Below are 7,336 nucleotides of genomic sequence, written 5' to 3' on the forward strand. Positions count from 1 at the left end.
GCTGCATCTGTAGGTCTGGACATTTCTCCCATTTATTCTTCTTTCCCAGAAAGCTTTGGGCTGTGCTCTAAAAGTAAATTGTTGTCTTTTATCTTCAGGCAGTGATAATATAGTTCATTCTTTCAGGATGGATCTGTCTCCTGCGCTCACATATCCTTACCCTGCAACCTTAAGTGGTGCCAATGCAAGACAGAAGATGAAAAAAAAAAATCAGTTGCTAGTTCATTCATGTTTTCTGCTTCGCTATTCCAGTGAGAGACACTCATCTAATGATTAGATACTTATTATAGCCCATAACTTGTTCTTCAGAACAATTTCACCATTTCCTTCTACCAAAGAAGAAAAACCCAAAGTCACTGAATACATATACTATGCCTTGCTGGCAGGAGAGAGAGTGTGCAAGCTACATAGTAGATAACTCCAGGGAACAGTAGAAGCTTAGACCCCAGAGGCCTGCAGGAGGTTAGGATAAAACTATCTTCAGTATTCTGCATTGAAAGGGTATTCCTTGTGATTTTTGCACCTGGAGGAAATCAAGGAGGAAAGATTACTCTAAAGGCTGAAATAAATGCTATACACTGGTTATACAGAAGAGCCTTCATGGGAGGCTCTGAACTGTGTAGTTGCAGGATGAATTTAAGAGACTCATTAGTATAGAAATGGCATACATCACCAACAAGTTCAAGTCTTTTCCTAAATTTCAGGCACTGAACAGTGGTAGGACCAAGTTACTTTCTAGATAAAGTTCACACTGCTTACATAGAGAACAGCAGTTTCTGTGGCCTTTCAGCCAAGACTTCTTGTCTTGCTATAGGCTTCCAAGGTGCACATCTGCAACCAGTCATTCTTCATACTGCACGTCAGATGGTCATTCCCTCCCCCAACCACCTGTGTAAGAGCTGACATCAGTTTATAACTGACAGAAAAAAGTTACCATAAGTTTAAAACTGCCTAATGCTCATTTCGTCAATACGGACATAGTCATCAACTAGAACCTACCATTTGGCATTCCAGGCACACAAAGTTTCCTGGAGAAAGGATTCACAATGAATACATAGTATGACTTATGCTTATCCTTTAGTCAATAAAGTGAAAATTTAACTCCACTAAGATGTTAAAGAACAGATGCTTCATCCCCCAAATTATTTCAGATTTCAAAATATACCCAGCTATACCAGTACCTATGAGATCAGAAAAAACAAGCTGTCACTTACATGATCATTTCACAGATCCTCCAGTTTCTGTTTAAGCTGAGAAGAGTTGCCATCTCCTCTTTAGTCAATTCAAAGTCAAACACCTAAAGAGGAACAGCTGGGAATCACCTCTCTGAACGAATCAAATCAGAAGCAAGATTCACAAGATTAAAGAACAAGTTCACATCAGAAAGGGTGGTGGTTAGAAATGGCTTCATGAGACAGGGAAAGGAAAAAGTAGTATCTTTGCATTTTTGAGACTCTACTGGCAGAGGGAAGAAACAAACAAAAGACTGCCAGTTGCAGTTACATGTGCCAGCTGTTCCAAGATATTTGGTGAGCAACTTAGTGTTGCAGAATGCCTCTATTTGTGGAAGATGCATTTCTCTGCAATTGCAAAGAAATATCTGGAAGACTTTCATATTTCCGTAAACCCAGCTATATTACTTCTGAAATCTTGATGTCCAATATCAGGGAAAAAACTTAACAGTCAAAGGAGCAATGTGGTTTATTGACACCAGGACTCTTCCCTTAGTGTTGCTTACTCTGTATTTTGAGGTATGTTACTGCACTTGGGCTCCAAGCAAGCCCTGCCCAGCACTTCATCCACAAGTCACAGAACAAGAGACACTATGTAAGGTGACTGATATCAGCATACTGTTTTCAAGAGCTGTCTATCTTTTCTCCAGCTGTAGTTTTCATTGTAGCCCTAGCTTCCAGACAGAAAAAGCCCAGTCTTGTCTGAGGAGGACTTGGGAAGGGAGAGAAAGGGTCACTGCTTGCTCTGCAAGGGGAAGCCATGCCGTCCCTGAAGGGCAGCACCCAGGTCACTCAATCACTCACCTTGGAGTTCTCCACAATGCGCTGTGGTGTGACAGACTTGGGAATCGCAATCACGTTTCTCTGGATCTGGAAGCGAAGGAGAACCTGCAAGAACAGACAGCTGCGTCAGAGAGAGGATGGCTACTGCTCTGGAGGAAGCAGAGCCTCTTCCAACAGCTGTTTTCCCTAAGCTATACCTGCTTCTGCAGAGCTATGTTTCAAACCATTCCTGTCCCTATGGCCTAGGTAGCACTTCCTGAAGAGCAAAGAGGGAAGTGGTGGTGGCCCACATGGAAGGCCTCCTCTCCCATCCAGTTTTGGGACAGTCAATTCCTTTTCTTCCCACCTAGGCTTTTAGCAGTCTATGCAAGGCTTTCATTCTCTGCAAGAGAACTTGAGAGGGGAAGTGACATCTGAAGATGGGTCAAAAATATTTTCCTGGCCAAGGGCCAAAGAGACAGTAGTAACATATATTGTAGGCCACAGAGTAGGCAACCTGCATTGCTTCCACAAAGGAGCACCACAATTCACAGGAAACATTGATAGAGGCTGTACCCTCTTTTCAGACAGTTTCCTTAATGGCTGTGCTACAGGAAGGAGTACCCCACTGTCTGGCATCTACCTACCTGTGCTGGGGTTTTGTTGTGCTTGGCTGCAATCTCTTTGATCTTGGGGTCATCCAGAAGAGAAGGATTCCCTGACATAGCCCTACACAGAGGAAAAAAAAAAAAAGGCAAAGAATCACTCCAGAAAGATTCTACATAGCATAAGTAATAAAAATATATATATACACACACACCTGCACCATTACTCATTCAATTATTCTGAATATTTCAAACTTAAACCACAGTAACCCACTTGGAAATTACCTGTCAGGGCGTCCAAGGGGACAGTATGCTGTCACAGTGATCCCTTTGGATTGGCAATAGTTGATAAGCTTCTCCTGGGAAAGGTATGGATGACACTCGATCTGCCAACACAGGAGCAGAGACTGACAGTTGTAGAACTACTGTAGTGTTCCCATGCTCCAGAGATTTTTTTTCCTGAGTCCTGATTTCCTGATTACAGGCAGCCTTCATCCTACCCTGCACGTGGTCTGTGTGACAATACAAGACTATAATGCTACAGGGCATCACCTTTAATATTAGAGTCCTTATGTGCTTTTTGGATTATGCTCTGAGGGGCTTTGTGGAAGTTACTGATTAGAGTCAGAATGATAGCTCATGTCTGGATTCTTTATCCCTCGAGAGCGAATGCTTCATAGCAAAATACTCCAAAATTTGTAAAAAGTAGTTCAACAAGATGAGACAAAAAGGAAGTATTCTGGTCCTTTTTGTACCAAGAAATATCCACAGAGCAGGATTTAGAGTCCATCTTCTGTCTACTTTTCCTCCCTTTCTCCATCTCCTCATTCAACTGTAGTCAGATCTTTATAATCCCTGAAAACTATTCACCTGCAGTCACTTAGCAGCTTACCTGGTTATTTGCAGGCTTGTACTTCAGTCCCGGCTTGTTCAAGATTCTTTCAGTCTGCTCACGGTTAAAGTCGGAAATTCCAATGGCTTTTACCAGACCAGCATCCACCAGCTCTTCCATGGCCTAACATAAAGTGGAGCAAAGTTAGCATCCAGCATACAAGACATGACCTGAATACATTTTTCCTGATGTGGCTTGTTTCTCTTGATGGGAAGCACAAAATAACTGTTTGGACTTGCCAGGTTTTTGATTCTCAAGGGGAAAAGTGGGTACTGGCAGTATCTGTGCCATGTCTTCTATCACACCAAAGCCCAAAAAATCATTGTTGAGACTGAAATTCATTGAATTACACGAGGAAAAGAAGCCTAACTCTATTGTCACAGCACTGGAGGGCTATGCCCTAGGAGGATGGCAGGATCACAATCTAAGTGTCTGTTTCTGCAAAATCTGTTTGAGCAGTTCAAGAACTGCATGAGATCTGTGGTGAAGAAGAATCATACAGTTATGGCCAAGTAAATAACTTTTTCTAACCTCAGTCTCGTCTGCAGCTCCACTGAAAGTGACTATGCAGCTCAGTGACTTAAAGTGAATAGGAATAATAGCTTGACTAAGCAGCACATTTTTAAAAGCTACCACATACTTTTGTGAATTCTTTCCAACTAATTCTGCATAGACACATGAGCCATTCTGTGACTGCTGCAGCTAGCACCACTGCTAAGGACAGAAGACATGTCTTCTCTGCTGTGGCTGAACTTACCTCCCATGTCTGTAGAATATCAGTGTTGCTGGGTATTGACATGCCTTTGTCATCTGTGGGAAACAGCTCCTCTCCTGCCTGTAAATGACAAAGAAAATGCTTGAAAATTCATTGAGAAGTTTGCTTAATACTATGAGAGCTCCCAACCACAATAGTTTAAACTTATAGTGCAGGCAAGAACACTAATTCTTGTCTACATTCAGTCATTCCTTGCTGAGGAGCAGGAGTAATTTAAGGCATTTTTGCCAGTGACCATTCCTGTAAAGACAGGTTTTTTTCTGCTGGACCCCTCAAAATGATGACTCATCCAAACACCTACAGGGAAACAAACCACTCAGAACTATAGCCTCCAGTCTCACGCATGTTCACTTCATGTATTGTTCTTTTGTGCCCACTTAGGAAGAACCATTTTATTCTTTTTCCAGAAGGGCATCAGGGGACCTAGTTAGGTACTGGGAACATGTAGCTTTGGTCTGCACAACACCAGATCTGCTGAAAAGAGTTATGTGCAGTGACAGTTCTTCTGTGACAAAGCTCAGTGTAAAGGCACTAATACTAGGAAAATTTGAAGATTCTTTGTGTATAAGTTATGAAAAGACACTAAGACTGAACTGCATTTAACAGCTGTTTGCTACTGTCACCATGAGACAGTTTCATTTTCACATCTTCGTTAACATAAAGCTAAACCAGAGTATGAAATAAAGATGAGCATCTCAAAAGCAACTGGTAGGATGGAGACTGATCCAACTGTAGCAGGACAGAAAGGCTAAGACTAGAAATAGTAAAATGAGACATCAACTCCTTCACTAATCTGTGAAAGAGTTTAGGCCTCCAAGAAGTTTACCCTTTTGAACTCTTGTCTCAGTGGAACAACATTAAGGCTCCTACAGGCAAGTTCAGCTCAATCTGTACTGTATTAAGGACTTGGTGATTAAAGAGAGAAATGGAAAACAGAAATATTTTCTCTTGCTCTGATTCTGTAACACAGAGAGAATTTTTGACTGGCGGCAAAGTGCAGCCCTCCTTCCTGCAAGGGGTAATTTTGAGATGAGCATACACTGATTCATAAGAGAAAGGGAGAGCAGCCTATCCTAGGCTTGCAGCTGGGAGACCTGCTCCTAGTTTTCAGACCATCATTCTCAGAATCAAAGGAGTATGCAAGCAACAGTCTCAGGGGCAGAGATCAAGAGCCTGGCTCACGTGGCCAGAGTAAAGCTGAGCACCAGAGAAGTGCTAGTACGCACAACAGACATGATTGTCTTTCTCAACCAAAGCAATTGTTGGGCTGTAAATCCATATAGCTCCCCAAGAGCAGTAGTCACAAGAAACAACACCAAGGGCACTGCCGCTACTGTACCTTGAAACCAAAAGGCCAGTGCATGAGGTAAAGATCCAGGTAATCCAGTTTCAGGTCAGCAAGAGTCTTCTGGCAGGCTCCCTTCACCAGAGGTTTGTCATGAAATGTACACCATAGCTAGAGAAAAAAAACAACCAAGGCACACCATGATCTCCTGGGTTAAAGCTCTTGGAACCCTTTTGTCCTGTTCTTGAGAGGAGAGTACCTGTCTCCTTTGGAAGGTGATGTGGAATGAGGCCAACCTAGTGCTCTTCAGATGAGGCTTGCTCTGTGATAGGACTGGCCTGTGACACTGAAGGCAGCATGTGCAGTGGCAGCACAGGTGTTTGAGCAGGATCATAACAAAGTCCTCTAGTTCCATTAGAGCCATAATTTGTGCTACCTCCTTTTACAGAGTTAGCTTTTGCATGAGTGGCTTTTAAGTGAAGACACATATCTGTCATTCCTCACCACACATAAAACTCCTGCATTGAATGTAGCAGGCAAAGCCAAGAAAATATAGGACAAGCCACAAAGATATGGTTAGCACCAACCTTTACCAAGGTAAGAGGCAACTTCAGAGTACAGCTAAATAACCTGTTTTCCTTAGTAAGCAAAAGCGAACCCACCAGCGACACCTTCCTTGGGACCTGTGCTGAGCAGATTACACTGTCCCAAGGTGCCAGAACCTCATCTTCCTCACACAGCAGAGACACCCTTTGGCAGGACTGCGAGCCTGCTGCCGGGACAAGCACCAGGCACTGCTGGGGTTTTCTCTCTGCTGTGCTTTAGCAGTCAGTGAGGTGCCGTGACCAAACTGGTTCTGCCTCTCTATCAGTCCTTCACACCAAGTGGCCTCAGATCTCTGTATCACTGGTTTCTACCTTGCTTGGTGCTACCTGGCCCACTCTGCCTTTTCCTGCTTCCCTTCTTCCGCACCAGTTGGTCTGCAGGTATGAGACACAGGGCCAGGTTCCTCCTCATCCATCCCCCATCACTTTTGGGTCTCCTCAGCAGAGTGCCAGACCACAGCAGGCCTGTGGTGCGCAAGCTTTTTGTAGATTTTTGGGGGTGGGGAATCAGAGTCTTGACTTCCTTCAGTGTTATCAGATTGACTGGGGAAGAAAGCTGCCACCAGACAGTTAGGATAAAGCTGATTCTTCTCCCTGCTCAAAGCTCAAGGAACTCATTCTTTGTATCCAATGGCTACAACAATAAAAATTACTGTCAGTGGACAGGAAAGAAAAACTCTATCACTGTGCTAATGAAGTAAAACAAGAGTGTAGTATCTGGAGCGATCTCATTTACATTAGAAGCTTCTCCAATGCTACAGCATAAAACTACTTTAGCTTCCTGCTGTAAAAGTATCACAGGTAAAGCCAATCTGTTCATAATCCAAAACTGCCAGATCCATACCTTACTGACAACGAAGAGGTCCTCTCGTTTCACAACACCTTCCTTGATTTTCTGCTGAATCCCCTCCCCGACTTCCTTCTCATTCTGGTACACATAAGCACAGTCAAAGTGGCGGTACCCAGCATCAATGGCAGCCATCACCGCAGCTTCCACCTTACCTGGGGGAGACTAAAAAAAAAAGAGGGTATGATATGTCTTGGTTTGGGATTCTCACATGCTGCTCCTTAGGTAGCTAGAGGGTAGACAAACACACAAAGGGCTTTAAGAGGAGCTTTTTTGAGTCTGTACACATCTCAAGCACAGGTACCTGAGCTTAAAGCCAGCCTCCAGCCATTC

General features: G+C 43.5%; 1 protein-coding gene across 1 annotated transcript; it reads right to left on the bottom strand.

Annotated features, from left to right (window-relative positions):
- Positions 1-383: 383 nt before the first annotated feature.
- LOC104162511 (aldose reductase-like) lies at positions 384-7,168 on the bottom strand (the record flags this gene model as incomplete). Its single annotated transcript, XM_009701251.1, has 9 exons — positions 384-523; positions 1,215-1,297; positions 2,037-2,120; positions 2,642-2,723; positions 2,885-2,985; positions 3,492-3,614; positions 4,249-4,326; positions 5,606-5,722; positions 7,001-7,168. Coding segments are annotated over 9 exons (879 nt in total), but the record flags the coding sequence as incomplete, so codon positions are not given.
- Between the last annotated feature and the right edge of the window lie 168 nt (positions 7,169-7,336).

Source organism: Cariama cristata, unplaced genomic scaffold, assembly GCF_000690535.1.
Source record: "Cariama cristata isolate BGI_N322 unplaced genomic scaffold, ASM69053v1 scaffold16755, whole genome shotgun sequence".
In the NCBI taxonomy this organism is placed as follows: domain Eukaryota; kingdom Metazoa; phylum Chordata; class Aves; order Cariamiformes; family Cariamidae; genus Cariama; species Cariama cristata.